Source organism: Pan paniscus, chromosome 3 (genome assembly GCF_029289425.2).
Source record: "Pan paniscus chromosome 3, NHGRI_mPanPan1-v2.0_pri, whole genome shotgun sequence".
Classification (NCBI taxonomy): Eukaryota; Metazoa; Chordata; class Mammalia; order Primates; family Hominidae; genus Pan; species Pan paniscus.
The window spans coordinates 142,593,232-142,613,615 of NC_073252.2; the positions used below are offsets into that span (position 1 = coordinate 142,593,232).

General features: G+C 35.5%; 2 protein-coding genes across 3 annotated transcripts in view; one reads left to right on the forward strand and one right to left on the reverse strand.

Annotated features, from left to right (window-relative positions):
* The window catches only part of ANAPC10 (anaphase promoting complex subunit 10), a 458,050-nt gene that overhangs the window by 72,645 nt on the left and 365,021 nt on the right, over nt 1-20,384 (reverse strand). The window lies entirely within an intron of this gene.
* HHIP (hedgehog interacting protein) overlaps nt 1-20,384 on the forward strand; it is a 95,850-nt gene that overhangs the window by 68,922 nt on the left and 6,544 nt on the right. For both annotated transcript variants that reach the window (XM_034959188.3, XM_003815832.5), the window contains exons 11-12: nt 2,885-2,966; nt 18,861-19,009. In XM_034959188.3, coding sequence (XP_034815079.1) covers nt 2,885-2,966; nt 18,861-19,009 — 231 coding nt within the window. The remainder of the gene's footprint in view (nt 1-2,884; nt 2,967-18,860; nt 19,010-20,384) is intronic.

The window sequence follows — 20,384 nt, forward strand, 5'->3', positions numbered from 1 at the left end:
AACATATAATATACTTCTTGGCATGTTTACCAAAATGTATGCAGCTTAAAAAGCAAAAAAGAAGTTGAAATTGAAATATGATCAATCAGTGAGTAAAAATTTTACTCTCTACTAATTTAAATTACAGAGATCAATGTAGTTTCATAGTGACTCCCTTTAAAAAATAATATTCAAACAAACCTTAACTACTATGCTCCTTTAGCCTCAGAGATAAATTTCTAGGCATAAAGAAGAATGTATGTTTCCCATGTTAATCAGAATATTTTCTCTAAAACTTCAGATTTGGTTTTTTTTTAACATCAAATGGAGACTTCATCAGAAATAGTTTCATGCCCTTTACTTAGAATAATAAGGGACTCAGACAAGACTGTTGAAACACATAAGTTTCAGAGCCACAGGAATATAACAATTCAAAGAAGAGAATCCAGTCTATTCTTTGCTTGTTCCAGCACTGAAAGCAATTTAAAATTTTTCCTTAACATTCCCCTACTGCACTCAGTAAGATACTTCTCCTCACTTACATCCTCTGTAATATAATTTTAATTTCACTGGCAAACAATGATTTCAAATTTAAAAGAATGAGGACGGGCATGGTGGCTCACGCCTGTAATCCCAGCAATTTGGGAGGCCAAGGCAGGTGGATCGTCTGACATTGGGAATTCAAGACCAGCCTGGCCAACATGGTGAAGCTCTGTCTCTACAAAAACTACAAAAAATTAGCTGGGTATACTGGCAGGCCCCTGTAATCACAGTTACTTGGGAGGCTGAGGCAGGAGAATCACTTGAACCCTGGAGGCGGAGGTTTCAGTGAGCCAAGATCGCACCATTGCACTCCAGCCTGGGCACAACGAGCAAAACTCCGTCTCAAAAAAAAAAAAAAAAAAAAAAAAAAAAGTAAAAGAATGGTTTGTGTCTGAGTTAGAGATGAATGTTTAAATGTTGTGACTGAATAATTCTGATTTTCCCAGACCTTGCTACAAATGATTCATCATCACTCATTATGTTAACATCACCACCATTAGGTAAAATATCCCAAATGTCTGTGTACACCTAATACTATTTAGAAGCAGAACTAAAAAATAAAGATATATAATCCTGACTCTCCAAAAGCTACAACCCTGTATATACCTCATAATTAAAATAAATACAGTTTCACTGGATTACATTTTAATGTGAAACTCGCTAGCTTTAATTGAAGAACCATATAAGAAAATGAGTAAGTTTTTGCACCTTTTGAAATAAAAGTATTGAGAGTCTGGGACTTTGCATATTATTTTTTTAACTATAAAGTCAGGATGGATTTTTTGTGAGGATTAAATGAAGTAAACTATAAAATACTTGACAAAATAATTTTAATTCTTTTGCTTACATTGCTTTGTACTTTCATTTTTATTTTTTCTGTTGTGCCTACGTTTTTAGTACAAACTGTGTAAATCCTTTTCAGAAGTAGAAAAGTAGCAGGGTGTGTTTAATGCACAATAATAAGAGAAATATAGACTAAAGGATTCTTCATGAGGGAGGACCAAATATAAATTTTAAAACTTTATAAATGTGTAATTATAAATATGGCTTCAAATTTTCTATTCACATGATCAATTCAACACATAGAATTATATGGAAGTAGTGGTGATAAACGGGGTGGTTTTCTCCTAAAAGAGTACCCCATCTGTTGTATTTCATCATTATGAACACAGCTAGCATCAAGAGTTAGAGTTTAGAGAGTTGAGACTGAGCATCAAGGTCTCTCTCTCTCTCTTTCTCTCTCTCTCTCTCTCAATCCTTCTCTCCCCTCTCCCCCAGTGTTTATTTTAACATATTTTGATGTACTTTCATGTCTTCTAAAAAGCTAAAGATTAAGAAGGCACAACCCAATTTCATGGGGCCTCAAATTATCAATTAACGGTAACAACTTGATAACTGACATGTATCAATCTTGCACAGAAATAAATCAAGATAAAATTTGTCCATTCAATATCCATTCTACAAATATTTATTGAGCACCTTCTCTGTGCAAAGCTCTGTTCTGGATGCTGGGGATGCAGCAGTGGATAAAGAGACAAAAGTCTAAACTAGTGTCATGAAATTTATATTGTACAGGAGGAAAATCAAAATAAATTTTTAAAAAAATACAGTATATAAATTGGTAATAAATGCTTTGAAGAAAAATCTAGTAGTGAAGAGGAATTTGTTGGGAGTTGGGGAAGGTGCGATTTTAAAGTGCAGTCAGGAAAGGTGATATTTAAGTACAGCCTTGAAGAAGGGGGAAAAAAATGAACCTAGTGGAGACTCACAGGAAGATGGAGCCTGTAATAGGGGCCTGGAACAGCAAGAACTTGAGACAGAAGCCTGAGCTGGGAACTTGCCTCTCCTGTGTGAAATCACAAGCCGGTGAGGCTAGAGAAGAGTGAACAAGAGGGCAAAATGTTGCAGATGAGGTTATAGCAGTAAGTGCTACTGTCAGGACTTGCTTTTGCTCTGGATGAGATAAGAAGCTATTGCAGGGCATTGAAACAAAGGAGTGTGATCCAACGTACATGATCTAACTCCTTTGAAAAGAATCACTGTGGCTGGTACGTTGAGAATACACACAGAAGAACAAGAGTGGCAACAGGGAGCTCAGTTAGACAGCTGTTGCCATAATCTAGATGAGAAATAATATCTGCTTGCACTGGAGTAGTAGTGGGATATAGAAAGGAGTGACTGGAATCTGGAATTCTGGATGCACTGTAAAGGCAGACATGTGAGACTCTTGCATAATCTTTAGGCAAGTCATTTTCTTGTGGATAGATGGAGATAGATTGACATATAGAATAACTGCCAGGCAATAGGAAGTAAGGACCTCTACTGCTATAAATTTGCTTATTGTTATTTCTTTCTTTAACAGGTGAAGTTTACATTTTATCAAGCAGTAAAAGTATGACCCAGACTCACAATGGAAAACTCTACAAAATTGTAGATCCCAAAAGGTGAGATTTCCTTTTATCCCATTAAGTCAAGTAATTTTCTTCTTCCAATTATTTTAGTTCATTCAATTAATGATAGAAATGTCACAATTAGCAATCAGCCAAGATGTACACTTTTACCATTTCCATATGCTTAGAGCTGTCCTGAAAGGATTTTCTTCGCCTGTCTATGATGACTGATGCCACTATGCAGAACTTTAAAAGCTCATTCATGTCGTCCTTGCTGTCATCACAGAGCAGCATTATATTCATGGAATCAGAGTCCTCAGTTAAAAGCCAGAAAGGGGCCCTGACGTGTGAGGCAGTGGCTTAGGCTCTGGTGTTGGAAGCCATAAACCCTCCTTATTGTTAAGAAAACGAGAAACATACTGGCAGACATGACAGCTGCTTAGTATGATTTTTGTTAAGTAAACAGGTAAGTTACTTTGGCAGTTCAACATCTGAGCCTCATTTGGAAACTATCCGAAAGCTTGCAGTGCTCATGAAGACTGTGGTGACTAGACAAAAACTTAAGTAGGGTTTGGTTATTTGCTTCAGCAAAAGAAAGATTTGAATGTTTTATTCCTTTAAAGAATATGTTTATCTCACCCCTGGTCCTTCCCACTCACCCATCACAACATTTATACATATGTACTTCAATCATCTTGAATCATCAATAGTCAGTTGTTAATTTCATGGATCAAACCTGAGCTATCAGAAGCTGATAAAATTATATGTTGTCGAAAATACATTAGTCATAAATTTAGAAACAGCTAATCATAACAAAACCTAAGGATTCTCACAGACACGACTGTTGTTGAGCACTAGGACTTGTTACTCTTTAGCCACACCATGCTGCAAATTTCGGATTCCTTCTATACTATTTTCATGACTCCATTTTCAAATTACAATTCAAGTCTTTTTCAAAAGAATTAACTCTAATAATCTGAAAAGTTTACTAAGGGCACTTTAAAATATTCTTTCTCAATTGCAAATTGTATATGTTTTTCTGAGATTTTGTCCTTTTTCTATACAACAAAACGCTTTTCTGAGGGAAATGTAGGTCGACATTGGCTCTTGCAGAACAAAAAAAGAATCAGTTCAAACAATCTCTGGGCAGTATCACATATCACATATCACAGGTTGATAACATCCCTTCTCTATTTAACTGTATACATTTTCTTTCACAGTAAGATAAATACCCATCTATATACTATAGTGATTTTTTTTCCGCAAGTGTGAAATTAATGACCTCCATAAGAAAAGCAAAGATAAATGAAAATAAAATCAGACACTTAGGGGATTATTGAAGTTGGCAACCTTAAGAATAAAAATCAAACTAATGTTAATTCACAAAATAGCAGCATTCTAAAGACTCATAATGAGGTGTACGGATTTCACTCAGATATAACACAATTAGTTTCAAAACAGTCATTGTTATTCCGTTATACTGTCTAAGTCTATGTGTTTTTGCAAAGTACCTGGTAGCATTGTAATGGATTCTCTCTCCTTCTCACAAAAATCTTTCTCTCTTCATCTGGATTGTTTAGTCTGTGGCTGAGTTTAGGTGCATTTTACACCTTCAATCTATTATTAGTGTCTAATTACCAAGGTTGCCATAAGGGACCTTGGCTTTGTGATCTTAGTTCTCCTCTAGTAGGGTGGTCTCAGAGTGACATACCTGAAGGCCTGACTTCTCATTATGGTGCCTGTTTCTGGTGAGTCATGTCATGTGGGGGGCCCGGGTTAAGATTTGTGTTTGCTTTTCAGAAGGTGGGGGAAGTAGCAGAGTCCCAAAGAAACCGTCCTTGTACACAGACGTGAGCATAAATTTCAAAATTAAACTGACTATAAGAAAACAAATGTTTTTATAAACATTTGTTGGGAGCCTCATGCTGTTTTGATTTGGCCATCAACGTTTATTATCATAATATTTCTTCCTAGATGAGTTGAAGTTCTATATAAGCAGACACTTAAGTATGTGAACAGGATTATTTTGGAAACAAACTAATTACAAGCACAGTAGTGTTCAGGAGGTCTGTGTTAGGGTAGAATTGTTTTTCTAAAATTTTTGAGGTAGAATTTTAAAAAAGATTCTTGTCAGCTAAAAAAACAATATATAGACACGTTTTGTTATACCAAAAATCAAACACAAATTAAACTTTTAGGTTAATTGTATTCTCATACCAAAACCCCCAGGTTTGCTAGAATAATGTTTTCAGAATAACTTTCAAACATCAGTTGATTTGTGGCCCAAGAAGAGAAAAGCAGGAAACTATGAAATTTTTATTTTCTATATTATATGTCATAGAAGTTACATTCTTACCATAAGATTTATGTTTTTCCTATTTTTCCCCACATGTGCACACACACAGACACACACAAAAACACACACACACTCAATGAGGGAGTTTAGAAACCATAGAAACTATATACGCAGTATCTCTTAAATCATTTTGGCAAAAACAGATAAGGTTCTAGTATTACCACCTCAGTCTGTAAGGACAATTTGATCTAAAGCTGTAAGTTACATAATCATTTACATAAGTTCAAATCAATTACAGTGTGCAGCAATCTCAGAAAAGGATGGCGAGATATTCTCTTGTAAAAATTAAATGCCATTGTTTAGCATGAAAAAAAATAGAAAATGCCTAGAACTCAGGAGTTATTTAAGGAAAAAAAAAAAAAAAAAAACTTCCAGGCCGGGCGTGGTGGCTCACGCCTGTAATCCCAGCATTTTGGGAGGCCAAGGTGGGTGGATCACCTGAGGTCAGGAGTTTGAGACTAGCCTGGCCAACCTGGTAAAAACTCCGTCTCTAGTAAAACTACAAAAAATTAGCTGGGCATGGTAGCGGGTGCCTGTAATCCCAGCTACTCAGTAGGCTGAGGCAGGAGAATCACTTGAACCCAGGAGGAGGAGGTTGCAGTGAACCGAGATTGTGCCATTGCACTCCAGCCTGGGTGACAGAGCAAGACTCTGTCTCAAAAAAAAAAAAAAAGCAACTTCCGAGGAAACAGAAAAGGAATTAAGTTTGCCTCCATGTTAGAACATTGTACACACTCCTGGAATACCTTCAGGGACTGAACAGTCACATCTTATGGCAGGGCAGAGTTAGGGTCAAATCAACACCAGTCACCCAGTTGGCTCAGCCAACCCACAGGATCCAAAAAAGTCTCTAGTACTGAATTCAGCATGCCATAGCCTGGGGGATCCTTCAGCTAGCAATTCTGAAAAACAGATTTAGATGAACTGAGCACAAAATCTTGGCAATAACTTTACTTTCACTTAGTAATGCCATCTGAAACTAGTCAAGATTGGGAGCAAGTCTATCTAGGTCAGACAGGGAGTCAACTGGTCTGATCTCTAAATCTTCCTTAGTGTAGCACTCAGCATAGATTATTTCACCATACTGTGCCCCTTTGTCCATCAAAAATATATAGAAGATGATATTTCTGTCCCTGCTGCATTCTACAGAGGGCTGTGAAGGTGTTTAAATAATTTATTTTAAACATATTACATTCTTTAGTAATTTTTGTGTGTTTATTCCAGGCATTCCAGGATTATTTTCAGGTGATCTCTCAACTTTTAAGGTTCCTTTATTTCCAAAATTGGAATAAAGACATCTATGGAGCTTCTAAGAATGCTCAGTAGAGCCAGGCGTGGTGGCCCACGCCTGTAATCCCAGCACTTTGGGAGGCCAAGATGGGAGGATCACTTGAGGTCAGGAGTTCAAGACCAGCCAGGCCAACATGGTGAAACCCTCTATCTACTAAAAGTACAAAAAATTAGCTGGGCATGGTAGTGTATGCCTGTAATCCCAGCTATTCAGGAGGCTGAAGCAGGATAATCACTTGAATCCAGGAGGTGGAGGTTGCAGTGAGCCGAGATCACACCACTGCACACTGTAGCCTGGGCAACAGGGTGAGACTCTGTTTCAAAAAAAAAAAAAGAACTCTCAATACATAGTTTTCAAATTATACCTTGGATGCTCTTTGCTAAATCCTTTCAGAATTACATAAATGTTCCTAGGGGCGGAAATTAAAGAATTCTGACAAAGTTATGTAACTTCCAAGATTTATTTTTATAGAACACGAATTTTTTTATAGTATTGACAAATATTATTTAATTTTTGTTTCAGATGAACTTAAACCAAATGACTTTTTTTGAAACATTTCCAGGGTTTATGTCTCTAGGAATCTGTAAAGGAAAATTATTCTCCATCATGTTGATTTAATTATTATGTACCCACTCTTGCTATATTTTAACATATCATTTATCTGTTACCCAACCAAGTCACACAGACCATTCCCTTAATAAGTCTATAAATTAATAATGCAAATTCCAGGCTCAAGAGGTCATTTTACATACATGTTGTATCCCCAATCTCCTCTGTGACCAATATCAAAAACTGCCCCTCATTCCTCTTCACCCCATGGCCCACTTACTGCCCTTTGTTTATTGTTTTCTTAATATCTTCATCCTACTTCTTATTAGACTGGATGCTAAAGAGTGCTTTTTTCAAAAAAATCACCTCATAAGAGGAAACCAGTTCTGTTTATCCTTTGCATATATCTCAGGGAGCCAGCAGGCAGCTCTGCCATCCTAAAGAAAGTTACACATAATAGAGCAGCTTTAGCCCAATAAGCCAGTCTAGTCCCAATTCATCAGTCAAAGTTTTATGCAAGTGGCCCCCCTAAGTTGATAAATTCCCACAGTGCCTGTTGACCCAGCTGCCAAGTCCTCTTGCAGCAGGTGGTGTTTTCATGGCCACCCTGACAGTAATACAAACTGTTTAGCAGCTCCATTGACCTTTCAGCTATTAACAGGGATACAGGCTCCACTAGGGACTAGTTTTCAAACATGACAGAATTTCTTAACACTAGAGGTCATGAACAAGTATATGCCCTATAAAAGTCCATTCAGCATGGTGGATTTGAAGTCTAAGAGGCAAGGAAACATTTTCCACATTTTTGCTATCATCATTATTCTATGTATCCAGTAACCAAAGATGAATATACATGTATCTGCCTGACTATATTTTATCATCAGTATACTAGATTTCCTGTTGTGGTGCACAATACCTTTTCATCTAACAAATCCCTACTAAGCTGCCATATAGCATCTGAAATTTTAGAGATATACCACAAAAGATTTGGGCAACATCAAAGTTGAAACTTCTAATGAATGGATGAGCATGCATACATAATAGATGGTAGCAGCCTGAGTATCACTAAAATTTTATTCATACTTTAGTAAGATTTGCATACATGTACATGTGTACAGACACACTGAAACATACAGGTAACACATGCAATGTTATGTAGAGCTGTCACCTATTTCAAAATAAATAGTTGCTATTATATAATAATTTATGACAAAAAACTTTGTGTGACCATGTTATTTTAAAGGGTTTATGTCTTATTTTTAAAAACCATCATATGCTTTTATTCCAAATGCTGACAGATTTGTATTTATAAAATGCAAAACTACTTCTATTTCTCCCCTACTTGAAATCCTTCACTGGTCTCCCACAGCTATTAAAGATGAATCTAAACTTTTAATTTTTCCCCAACTTTAAGATATAATTGACACATAAGAATTGCATATATTTACAGTGTACAACATGATGTTTTGATAAATGTTGTGAAATGACTGAGTCAAGTTAACTAGCATATCCATCACCTTACCTACTTATCATTATTTCTGGTGAGAACATATATCAGTCTTCTTTTGTGTGTGTGTGTGTGTGTATATATATATATATATATATATATATTTATACCTACTTATTATTTCTGGTGAGAACATATATCAGTCTTCTTTTGTGTGTGTGTGTATATATATATATTTATACATATATATGTATAAGTATATATATGTATGTATGCATATATATATATATATCCTATTTCCTGGAAATGTGACATATGACCACAGCATTCAAAGAAATTTTCTCTTTTATACTAAGTAGTCTCTCTTAAGCTATCAATTTTGATACTTAGAATATCATCTTCTTTAGTAATTGGACAGATTGCTATGAAAACTTGACTGAATTGCCACCTCAAACTGGCATTCATCTAAAAAGCCATAAAATGGAGAATGTGAATGGTGAAGAATATATTCTCCAAAGTGAGACTTATATATTGAGTGAAAAATTCTTAAAAGCATTTTCTTTTCAATTAACATGGCCACCACCACTGCCATGCCCACCACTATCTCTTGTAGGACAATGCTAGAAGTCTGATATTAGTCCTTTTGAATATCTTATACTTTTATAGTAAATTAGTATATCATCAGATATTGCAGAACCTTAAAGACAGATTTAATGTTGCATTAGATATGTCTGAAACAGTCATGCAAATTTTTTGAAAAGATGTTTTCTAGAGGAAGATGTAGCTTATAAAGAAAAAACTGCATCTTAGCATCATTTTGTTACTAATTCATTTTGTTTGACTTAAAAAATTTGTTACTTAAATGACTTATTTTTGTCAACCGTGACAAATGAATGATATATGAACATCGAAATTTGGAAATTCATCAGGCTAGTCATCTTCAAAGAGAATTTGAACTGACATTCCTGTGCTCTTTTATAGGAAAGAAACTTGTTTTAAATTTCTTTTCTCCTTTAAAGCATTTAGTGAATCTTAAATTTCTACCTTTGTATGATATGAAATTAAAACACTGGTAGATCTATTGCTTTATAAGTGGGGAAATGGAGCTAAGAATTTATTTTTTGATGATTTCTAAAACAAAAATACTGCATTCTTTAAGTCTTTTGAATTATGTTGTAATACAAGTGTTATTTATTTATTCTGTGGGTGTGTGCACGTGTGTGTGTGTGTGTGTGTGTGTGTGTGTGTGTGTGTTTGAGACAGTTTTGTTCTTGATGCCCAGGATGGAGTGCAATGGCACGATCTCGGCTCACTGCAACCTCTGCCTCCCGGGTTCAAGCGATTCTCCTGCCTCAGCCTCCCAAGTAGCTGGGATTACAGGTGCAGACTACCAAACCCGGCTAATTTTTTGTATTTTTTGTAGAGACGGGGGTTTCACCATGTTGGCCAGGCTGGTCTCGAACTCCTGGCCTCAGGTGATCTGCCTGGCTTGGCCTCCCAAAGTGCTGGGATTACAGACATGAGCCACCGTGTCCAGCCTATTTACTCTATTTGTTAATATTAGTTGTCATTCCCCTGGGCTATTTTCATCACAATAAAAATAGATAAAATCAGAAAAAAATTCTCTGGTTATATTAAGTTACTAAAGCAATACTTGTGTCTAACATTTTTATCAATTATGGTTTATGAATTAAGTATTTAAATTAAAAACTTGATTTTGGACATGAAATTCTGAACAGAATATATTTCCTTCTTTATATTAGGAAGCAATGGCATTGGCTTTTTTATTATACCCTAATTATTTGGTTTTTATTTTGTGTCATATCAGAGTAAGTACAGATATAATCCAAGATTCCTGATTTCATTAAGTCCTGATTTCATTAGAAGCATTTTTTAATGTCTCCTGTGTTCAGTATATTATATTTGCATTATGTGCTACAGAGGGAGAGAATGAACGAGAAGTTGGTCCCATCCCCTAAGGAGTTTATTTTCACTTTAAATCAGGAGATTGCATATATTATTAAAATGTAAAAAATATTATTTGAGGTAAAACAGTTTGAAACAAAAATACTGTACCATAACCCTGTACATTATAAATTGCCAAATTAATGATCCAGAAGTTCTTGATGTAGGTAAAATTCACCATGATTTGGTTTCCCATTCAAGTCTGTTCTGCTACAGTGCAAATTTCTTTAACACTAATAAGCTCATATACAAAAGAGAATATCAGCACAACATGAAAGTAGTTATGTAGCTTTTCAAGCAAGAGGTAACGAGAATTATAAGGAAAGGAACATGCCCTCAGCCTAGCTGTTGCACAAGCAGAAAAAGCCTTCTCAACTGAGCCGTCAATGAAAAGTAAGTGCCTGTACTGGGTTTCCCTGTCTCTCGATGCATCCCACAGTCTTCCATGGCTCTCTTCAGGGTGCACATCCACTTTTCAGAGTTCCACTTCCATCATTATTTTGTTTTGTGTGTTTCTAATCTCTCCTGAAGCGACCTCCAGCTACTTCTGAGCTGCTTGCTGGTTGCCCAAACTTTCTTCCAAGGTACCAGCTTTTGTTTTCACCACTGCTTTAGTTACAAAGCTGCACAGATCTTGAGGGGTCTGCCCCAAACCAATTCTTCCCATAAGCCCTTGTCTTAGTCAGCTGAGGTTGTTATAACAAAATACCTAGGTGGCTTAAACAACAGACTTCTGATCGTACTGGAGGAAATCCAAGAGCAGGGTACCAGCATGGTTGGATGCTTGGTGAAGGCTCCGTTTCTGGTTTGCATATTGCCACCTTCTCACTGTATCCTAACACGTTGGAGAGAGAAAGCAAGCTCTCTGGTGATGCTTCTTATAACGGCAATAATCGCATCATGGGGGCTCTATCTTCATGACCTTATTTAAATCTCACTTCTTCCCAAAGACCCTGTCTCCTAATGCTGTTATTTTGGGGGTTAGGGCCTCAATATGTGATTTTGGAGGGAAACAAGCAGTCCGTAACAGCCCCCTTATTTTAAGTGCCATTTTGTGGAATACGATATTTTTCAGGAACATGTACATTGAATTACAGTAGAAATGCCTATTTTTCTATATTCACTGCTCATATTATAGTTGATCAGTTTCTAAAGCTAGGATATTGCAAATATAATACCACAAATACCTAAGGCAGTTTGATAAAACTGGACCTTGTCTTTTTATCTAAAAGCACATGACATTATTATTTAGTTTCATTAATCTTTTCTCCTAGGTTTTCCCTGTAAGATATTACATAACTTTTCATGTCCTGAATTTCCCATGGAAATATATGCATTGAGTTAAGTTGATAAACCAAAGTTGATACAGGATATCCACATACTATTTTAGATATTTGTGTACTGTGGTGTTGATGATTGTATAGTGAGATTAATAGGACCTGAAATGTGGGTACATTGTTACCTTTTTTCCTAAAGTAAGAGGGCCAGTTCAGTGGAAAGAACACTGAACCAGGAAAGAGTTCCAGAATTCTCTGTAACTAGCTGTGTGAAAGCCACTTAATCTCTTCATACACTTTCTGATCTTTTAAATTTAAGAATTACAAAGCTGACCCTCTCTCATGAGAATAAAGTTAAACTTGAAAAATGTAAGTGGCTTCATTATTTGCTTTTATTATGGTTGCATCTTTAACCACAGAAGAAAATTAGATGGATATTTGTGAAATTTCTGACAATGTTATTAGCAGTAGACAGTCAAACCTGTGGCTCAATTCACTAAGTTACTACTGCTTTTGCCTCCTTTGAAAGGTTTAGTGCCAACTCAGTTTCAGACTGTCTAGGTATTAAAGCCAAGTAACACTGTTTCTTAGTGAGCGAGTTCAACCTGTGAGGATGAGACTTTTAAATCTTAGAAATCCTCAAAATGAAGAAAATATTAGTCGCAAAGAAGACAGCCAATGCTGAGCCCCACTTGTTTTCAGCACATTTCAGGACACAGACATTTCTAGACACTATGTAAAAATAAGATAGAACATTAGCTTTATCCATCCTAAACTCAAATTTTAGAAATGTTTAGTACAAATTAAAAATTAGAATATGATTTATAAGGTATATAAATTCAGAGTTATCCTTGAATTCAAAGGTTTTTTTTCCTCTTTATTCTAGTATCAGAGTTATTTAAGAATACATAATACAGATATTTCTGCAGCTTACATATGCTATAATGTCAAGGAAGGTATTCCTTAAAAATAAAATGAAAGCTGTAACTCTTAAAACATTTAATTTCTTGCTGTACTTCAGATAGTACTTGAAAAATACATTAGGAAATGTGTGTTGCTGTCAATCCTGCCATGAAGTCCCAATGAGATCAATATTACATGGTTACACAGGAAGAGATTCCATTGGCTCCGTTCTTCTACCTGGAATATGATTGTATTATAAATATATGATTCCTCGGCGAAATTGAGTTTGTATAATGCATTGTTGTTTTTAAAGCTGCCTACAAAATGGCTATGTGTAGTCTCAAAACATGCGGTAAATCCTTCAGAATACAGCATTCTACTCCTTATAAGTAAACTGACACTGAAGAAAGAAACACCGATATGACCAGGAAAAATTCAGTGAGCAGCCAGATTAAAGACAATTACGAAGAAGAAAAATATCAGTTTGTGTACTGCCTTTGAGAAAGGCACTAAAATGATTAATAAAAAGATGACACAGCAAGTACTATACTAGCACTTATTCCTATTCGTAAAGCTCCACAGATGGGAGACAGTAAAAATTTATCCCATCATAAGAAATTTTTCACTTCCTTACCCTTTTTTAGGTAAAAAGTGATGAGTATTGGCTTAAAAATGATGAGTGGTCAAGGATAATCACTGTGTATCAAATTGCTTACAGCGTGAGGAAATTCATTAAACCATAGAATCTGCTGTGGCATTCGAAGACTGCCTCCTTGTTCAGGGCAAGGACTCCACCCAGTTGGAAGATTTCAGAGCATTCTGTACTTGGAAGTGCCTGAATACACTAATTAATGGCCACATTGATTCCTCCTGGCTGGGAAATGGACCTAATTTAGAAACAGGCCTCACAAACTTGAATATGCATGTGAGTCACCTGGCCATTTTGTTAAAGATTCAAAATCAGTAGGTCTGGGGTTAGAGCCTGAGATTCTGCATTCTGTGGAATGAGGATTTTGACTTATCAATTTTTCCTAACTCATGAGAATGAAAGAAAGCATGGAAGAAAAGTAGTTTTTTAAATGTTAGACTTGCAAGGGTGCTCTTTTCCATGTGTCCCAATGTGTCTGTGGATAAAGGAGTAACACAGCTCTTATGTTACCTTCCACCCTTAAACATAAAGCTGTCCAAGACAGGCTACAGAATTATTACATCTTCTAATACTTCCATCAGGATATCATACATAAGTATTATTCTTGATCTGCATATCTTGTTTTACAATGAAATGATTTCAAAATCTGGACACCTCACAAAAATTTCAGAATGAGCTCCTTTATTTTTGTTAGACAAAATAGATTTCTGCAGTGCTCATTTGGAAGGGTAGTCCTGCTCAGACAGGATTTATCCTCGTACCTCCGCACAGAATCAAAGGACTTCTCAAGTACTGATTTATTGTTCATCCCCTAAATTAAATATCATGAAATGAAAACTGTTCAGAATACCACTACCCAAAGACATTCACTGTTGGTCTTAGCTATTCACAGAAAGTCATCACCTCTAATGGATGTTATAAATAACTTATGCTTCTCAACTTCCCTTCTTTCAAAAAAGTATCCAAATCTTTATACTATTACACAAAGCAAGCCAAAGTTGGTTTCTAAGAAAATTTTTTAAATTTCTGAAAACAGTGCTTTATACATTAAAGAATGTTGGACAGTTTTTTGAACTAGGGTTTTAGTGTTTCATTATTTGTCATGCGTGAAGGGATTAGGAAATATGTTTTTTTGATTTAAATTAAGTTCAAAGGCTATGGGGATAGCTGTCAACAAATAGGCTAGATATATTCTTTTTTACAAGCCTAAACAACCTCTTGGGTAAGTTTTCTGTTTTGAAAGTTACTCTGACTTCATTTAGTAAAGTGAAGGTTCCAAAAGTTTAAAGAGTTATTGTTTAAAAGAAGAACGAGACAATTTAAATGATTCTTATTAGATCGTACATTAAAGCACCCAATTTTCCAGTCCAATAAAATTAAGTATGAAAATGGGTTAATGCATCACAGATATATACCCTAAAGTTTTGTTTAGATTCTATCTAGGTGTGTATATGTAGTACTTAAGTATATGTAAGATGGTCTATTTCAACATGACAATAATAATAAAGTTTAAAGGTACTGTTTATTCCTTTTTTGTTTCTCTTTATTTCATGTAAAAGGGCCCTGTTCTTTTCAGTAAAAGGAAGAATGTCACCATTACGAAGAGTTATTGGAGGGGAATGGTTGGAATCACCAAAAATCTTTGTCAGATGCTACCAAATATTAGAAAAATGAATTTTAATGTGTTGACTTTATTCCCATCTGTAAGAGAAGACAATCCTCTCTCTTTATCTCATGCTCACCTTGACTTCTTAGCCTTCGGTTTATTTACTATGATTATAATTATTATCAAAATGCATCTTTCAGAATGAGTATAACTGTACCTTGGAAAAAAACTTTAAGACAAGTTTATTTAGGCAATAGAGAGAAATACAGTAAATGTTTTGTGTTTATGATATGAAAGTATAGCAATTAGATTTTAAGGATATCCCTTCCCTGAATGGCCCATATTTTCCTAATATCTTTACACAACAACATAGAAGGGGCGCAAACACCCTTTTAAAATTCCATATTCTTATTAATTTCATTCATTCAATAGATTTCTATTAACCATCTTCCATGTGCAACACATTCTTCTAGGTCCTGGGGAGCCACAAGAGATGAGAGGAAGTGTTTGTCCTCATGGAGTTCATATTTCAGAGAGTGTATTTGAGAAAGTTACTACTATACAAATTCAATTTAATTTATTTATTTTACTTATTTATTTTGAGATGGAGTTTCACTCTTGTTGCCCAGGCTGGAGTGCAATGGCATGATCTTGGCTCACTGCAACCTCCGCCTCCTGGGTTCCAGCAATTCTCCTGCCTCAGCCTCCTGAGTAGCTGGGATTACAGACACCCAGGACGACACCCAGCTAATTTTTGTATTTTTAGTACAGACAGGATTTCACCATATTGGCCAGGCTGGTCTCAAACTCCTGACCTCAGGTGATCCACCCACCTCAACCTCCCAACATGCTGGGATTACAGGTGTGAGCCACCATACCTGACCTAATTTAATTTAATAAACATTTATTGACTGACTATACAGGATTTTCCTAGTTCCTATGAATATGAATACTTGAAGAAGATAAAATACATGGTGGTATAAATGTCATCTCTCTATAACATCCCTTAAAGTAGTTGCCTCCTCACCTGTATTTCTATGATACTTCATGTGTGCCTGTATCATAGCAAAGATCACACTGCATTATACTTTTGTGTATGCATGTTTGTCTTATCCTCAGTGGTCTGTGTGAGGCTCAGGATCCTGTACTATTTATGTCTTATCTCCCTGAAGAGCGCAGTACTTGCCCAAGTAAATGATTGGACTTGAAGAGGATTGAGTATGTAGCTTCCGCCCTCAGAAAAACTTCAGTGAAGAAGGGAAAAAAATAGATAAATAGCCTATTCCTGAAGAGAACCCTAAAAGAGACAGGCAATCTTTTAGGTAAATGTTCATATTAAGGGAGCCCTGAGAGAGTAACAGTTTAAAAGAGAGAGGATTGATTTAATATAATAAGTACAGAATGTTATTTATCAACTGTGTAGAACAAAAAAAGATAATTTCTCCCGGTATTTAAATAAAACTTGAGGGAATTACAATGTTTGTATATTACAGCCACACAGTCTTATATAAATTAAAGTAAGCAAGCCCAGGTGTGAAATAATTACTACATCCGTGGGTAAACAAGCATTTACCAAATCTTAGGGAAAAAATAATTTAGAATCTTCTCCCTAATCTGAGTTTCTTTATGTTTGAATGTTTGGTGAAAAATAGTCAAAGCATCAAATTGGAGTATCAGCAGAGAAACAGGGGTCAGACACTCTCCCCTAAAGAATAGCCCTTCAGTATCAGATTCCTATTTATCATGTCCTCATTCCTTTTCCTAGTGCCCATGAATCAGTGTTCCTATACTTTGCCTCGAACAGGCAATATCTTCTAGTTGTTGTTTAACAAAGTTCATCTATATTCATGACCTAAATGATGCCATCTCTTTGGATTCACCTATTCAGGCATAAACCATCTCATGGGGTAGTATGTGAGAGTAGGTACCTGCAAATTTTGCATTGCCTATAACATGTAATAGATTTTTGACATACTCTATTTCTGGGTCTCTTTTCTTGAATGAGTCAGAAAGTGGGTGAGCAAGTGAGTAAGGAATAGAAATTAGATGCACAGAATTCTGCAATTTCAACTAGAATATTTGTTTACTGAATGCCACTCAGTGGCCTATGACTCAGAAGAATTTCATGGCTACTGAAAAACTGCTCTTCTTGTGGTCAGAAATGCCACCATTGTCTCACAAACAAAATAAGAATTTTAAATGAGAAAGAAATAGAATATACTTGGGATACTCAAGAACAAGAAGAAGGCGAAGATTGTGTCCTTACTTTTCTTGGCATAGTCATTTAACATTTTCTCTACCTTATCCCACCCCACCCTTACTCCCAGAAAGACACTTTTGAGGAACATATGGAAACTGTTAATGTTTTCTGAATAAAAATATGCTTAGTGCATAGAATGCCTAAAGGGCCTTTCACATAAATTGACCATTCCTAGATTCAAATAAGAAGCTGAATAGATTTAAGGGAGTTTTCTGAATTGTCATGTTAGCTACAGAACATAGCACTTTCGACATAGAGTGGGACTTTTCTTCGGGAGAAGAGCTAGGGAAGCCACCGTACATTTTAAATATTTTTGTTTCTAACATATATGGTTTTTATATGGTTTTGAGTCATTGTAGAAACAGCCTGAGATCAGGACCCAAATTATCATCACTGTTCATATTGCCATAGGGACATAACAAGGTAACCTATCTCAAAAAAATTGAGTCTGCAGGGCTTAATTATTTGCTTATCTCAAAAAGCTCTGTAATTTACCTCTTGAGGTTTTGACCTGTAATGATCACCTTCTTTTTATGGTACTTAAGGTGTCCATTTGCTTGGCCGTCCTAATGCTGTTGATTTGACTGTCAATGAAAACATTTGTTTACATTCCTTAACTGAAAAGAAACTTCTCACCACACTGTGGCACAGGTAACAGCGACTGATAGGAAAGTGCCACTGGATATTTTTTTCCCTGAAGATTAGGTAATGAGCAGTTGTGACCATGACTCCAGCCTGACCCAGCTCAAATGACATCTTATTTTAAAAACAGTAAGAACCATAAAAATCTTCTGAAGGCATCTTGGTTTCCACTATAAATTATGGCAGTTGTAGAACAATTAAAATCTATGACTTTTTACATTGCAAATAAGATGTTTCTGTTTGCTACTTTTAGCATTCTTTTTTCCTTATAGCAGGACAAAATCAAATTATTTATATATACATATATAATCATTACATATATGGATCAAAATCAGATTTTATATATATATAATCTTCACATATATATGGATCTTTCTGTGCATGGAGTTTAAACTTCAACTCAATAGTATACACACATATATTATGGTCACCTTTCAAGAAAAATCAGTCTAAAAATATTATCTCAAAAGAAATATAAAATTAAAACAAAAATAGAATTTAAAAAAAAACAAAGATTCCAAAGCTTTTCAGGCTACAAGTCATTTTGATGAATGCCTTCAGCCCTGTACTACTGCCAACTGTGTCAATAACAAGTGAAACTATCTCAGACACTATTCCTAAACATTTTTGTAGATATAGGGGGAAAAGTTTTAAGATATTCATACTACTTTACTTTAAATATTGCAATTGTTAGAAATTCTTACTTACCAAATGTGAAATATCAATTTAATTAAAGATAGTTTCATCAATGGGCTTTGATCAGGATAAAGTTTCTTAGAATGTTTAATGTGTTTAGTTGGGTTACAAACTGGTTAGTTTGTTTCCTCACTGGTATGTATTTCCTATCCTTAGAAAGTTGTAAATCTGACTGAGTCACTTAAAAAAAAAAAAAAGTCTCTCTAGAAAGTAAGAGGCATGCTTTGTAAGCCACAGAATCACTAGATTTCATTCCACTGTTGATTTTCAAATGGAATACACTTTCAACTATTGTGTTTTAATGTAGACCTTTAATGCCTGAGGAATGCAGAGCCACGGTACAACCTGCACAGACACTGACTTCAGAGTGCTCCAGGCTCTGTCGAAATGGCTACTGCACCCCCACGGGAAAGTGCTGCTGCAGTCCAGGCTGGGAGGGGGACTTCTGCAGAACTGGTTAGTATTTCTGTTTTCACCTGAAAAGGACTGGGGATGAGCCAATCCTTAGGTACTCAAGAACTCAACATTGATTGTTTCTTCTACAATAATATAGTGTTCAAAAGTATTTAGCCATTTACAATACTATTAATGCTTATCTGTTTATGAGCTTGTAAGTAAAATCTTGCTCATTTTCTTAATGTAAACAATTCACTTATGTAAGTTAATTATAAATATACAAAACCTTTAAATGACTGAGTCCTTTCGAAAAGTAAAAAATGCAAATAGCACAACTAGATCATCTCTTTGGGCCTCTTGGTCCTGGGTTCTGAAATTTCACACTAGCCAATGACTTAGTGTTTGCAAAGCCCCTCTCCAAGCGCTAGCATTTTCCAGACACCCTGTAAATGCCCTCCCTGGCTTTACTGCTTGCTTTCCTACCACAGCAGACTAAAAACAGGGCTTTTCAGTGGGTGTTATTAAATAAAACGGGAAAATGCAATTATCTAGAGACATATTATGAGATTTTTTTTCATGCTTTTTGCCACTCCCCTGTGAACCATCAACTAGGTGTGCATCTGCTCAGAGAGAGCAAAGGAGATTTATTCCAGGGTTGTTCTAGCCTATAACTTGATAGTTCCTCAATTATGTGCAATGATGCTTAAGTTCTACTTGGTGTGAAGTCAGAAAATTAGATAAATTTAGAAACCTAGAGTTTAAAATGTGTATGTTGAAAATGCATAATCAACAACCAGCATATACCATCACTTAGAAATGATTTTGATCTCGGCTATTTCAAATATTAAAATACTTATTGCCAATGAAAATTAAAACCTCAAATTAACATTTAATATTATTTATTCATAAATGCTATCTTTTTGTTTGTCCTCAAGATGTATTTCAAAAAATTATAACTATAACTTGTCTATTTTTATATTGCCTAAAAACCAACATTTAAAACCACATATAGAGGATATATTTTAAACTTACATTGCTTCAGCATTAATAACATTATGTGTGTGATTAATACTATGGTTATGTATCTAGGAAGGAGTTATCAAAATTAAAACTCAACAGAAATTAAGTAATTACATTATTTAAAACAAATGCTTACATGTTATTTACCCATCTTCTCTGCCTTTTTGTTGGTTGACCAAAAATATGAGAATCAGTATTCAAATGTAATGATATTCAAATTCCTGCTAATTTATTATCTCTCTGCTTCCTTTGCTGCCTAACAATATCTACTTTTTCTGCATCTTTTTTTTTTTTTTTTTGAGGTGGAGTCTCTCTCTGTCGCCCAGGCTGGAGGGCAGTGAGGCAATCTCGGCTCACCACAACCTCCACCTCCTGGGTTCAAGTGATTCTCCCGCCTCAGCTTCCCGAGTAGCTT